Genomic DNA, 1,871 nt, shown 5'->3' with positions numbered 1-1,871 from the left:
TCCAAAATGTGTCTATGAGCGGAGTGGTGTATGCAGTTAAATGTATAAAACCTATGTATAAAACTCAACGCTTTTTCTGACATTTTAAATTCAAAAAGCTTCCTGGATGGGAAGCAAGCTTGGAAACAAAGTCCAGTGGATTGTTTTTTAACTTTCTTGGAATGGCTATGACCTGGATGACTGAGAATCTTCACCAGCAAGGAGCACAACAGACATGGATGACCACCAACTCTTACAGGCTGGGAAACTTTCACTCATCTTCAAGGAGTTATTTGTCAATCTTGACAAATATTTCTGAATAGATGTTAAATCTTTCAATTTAAGTCCCATTTTATGGTTTTACTGAAGTTTTGTTTAATTTCCATAAAACAAAAAAGTAGTCTCAGTAAACAAAATACAATTTAAGATAATGTCACCACATTTAAAGGATCTGACCATGAATCACCACCTAAAAACATGTCTTTTCACTACCTGGATCTCCTTTTTCTCCTTTCTCACCATCACGACCATCTCTGCCAGGAAGCCCGGGAATGCCTGAAATCAGCCAGTGACGTAGATCAAGAAAGGGTTGAGGAAACACCTCTGTAATACAATAAGACTAAACACAGGTAAACATACAAACCTGGCATTCCTGGCATTGCTGGACACGTCTCGATGGCGACCATAGTAGGTACAGCCAATGAGAGCAGAGCTCCCGTTAGAAGAAAACAATGGAAGAGCATGATGAGAGAAGTGAGTGGGGCTGGTGAGGAGAAGAGGAGTGGGATCACACAGGATAAAAGGGATGTAGATAAAATAAGATCAGATCAAGGACAAAATACAGAATATGAGAGATATTTGAAAGAATATAATGAGAAGGAAATTAAAGGAAAAACAGAAATATTTTGAGACAAAAAACTGCTTCTAAAAGTTTGAAGTTTTGTTAATCTTTTTCATTCTAACACAACAAATATAAATACTGTAAACCTATTAAAGATCTTAGACTTACCGCTAGAAAGTTACAGAACAGTAAATCCAGCCAAGGGAGCAAAGAGCAAATTAAAGAGGAGCTCAGAGTCCCGCAGCAGTCGGACAAGGAAGTCAGCCTAAAGTCAAGTCACAAAGAAATGTCTGATCCAACAGTTCTGCTTTTCTGGGAGGGTGCTTACGGCTGCAGGGATCCAGAGACAGAAAACAAAGTAATTTCAAAGAGGTGTCTTAAGTCTAATAAAATAATCCATAAATAAAGATGAAGAAGGATTGTTATTGGATTAGCAGCATCTGACAGCATCTGACAGATTTGTAATATTTTTCTGTGTGTTCTTAGTTTTATGAGATGGCCATTCGCACAGAGCCATATTCTGCAGGAGGCCTCTTTGTGTTAAATCTGAATCCTTTCTTTCCACTATTGCCACATGCTTGCTCAGTTTAGGGATGAGTGCAAAAGCCTAATAACTAATTTAAGTGAAATGATAATGAACTATGAAATGAGGCACCACAGGTGTTTTAGCATAAATAAACAGATCTGAGATTTTTGTTATCAACAGGAACCTGCTTTTCCTCTGAGAGCTTTAAAGGTACATGGTCATATCATATGCCTTCACAATAAAGTAGAAATTCCAGCTGATAAAGGTGATATACGGATATATTGTCATAAAACGCGACAGATGGACTCAGTATTAAGACAAGACAGACAGTGGGAAGTTTCAAAGTGTTTAAAGACAAAAACATGAAAGACAGAAACAAAACAAACAGAACGCAGGCTGCTGTGTATCAGCAGACCTGCAGCGGCTGCAGGAGGGGCGGGGCAATCCCTGACACTCTGGTTTAACAGTTCAGTCTCTGCGAGGAAGGCAGGATCCAGCTGATGGACTGCCAAACGAGCTGTGGAC

The 1,871-nt window shown here is 39.1% G+C and overlaps 1 protein-coding gene across 1 annotated transcript in view; it reads right to left on the bottom strand.

Annotated features, from left to right (window-relative positions):
* The window catches only part of LOC107103383 (complement C1q subcomponent subunit C-like), a 10,008-nt gene extending 8,891 nt beyond the window's left edge, over positions 1-1,117 (bottom strand). The window contains exons 1-3 of the mRNA XM_015403075.1: positions 989-1,117; positions 623-742; positions 472-534 (exon numbers count right to left, since the gene is read on the bottom strand). Of these exons, the coding sequence (XP_015258561.1) occupies positions 472-534; positions 623-722 (163 nt within the window). The 5' untranslated portion in view covers positions 723-742; positions 989-1,117. The remainder of the gene's footprint in view (positions 1-471; positions 535-622; positions 743-988) is intronic.
* Between the last annotated feature and the right edge of the window lie 754 nt (positions 1,118-1,871).

The sequence above is a fragment of the Cyprinodon variegatus genome, unplaced genomic scaffold (genome assembly GCF_000732505.1).
Source record: "Cyprinodon variegatus isolate N-32 unplaced genomic scaffold, C_variegatus-1.0 Scaffold1436, whole genome shotgun sequence".
Lineage (NCBI taxonomy): Eukaryota > Metazoa > Chordata > Actinopteri > Cyprinodontiformes > Cyprinodontidae > Cyprinodon > Cyprinodon variegatus.
The sequence above is the reverse complement of the archived record's forward strand: the minus strand, read 5'-3'. Positions and strand labels throughout refer to the sequence as shown.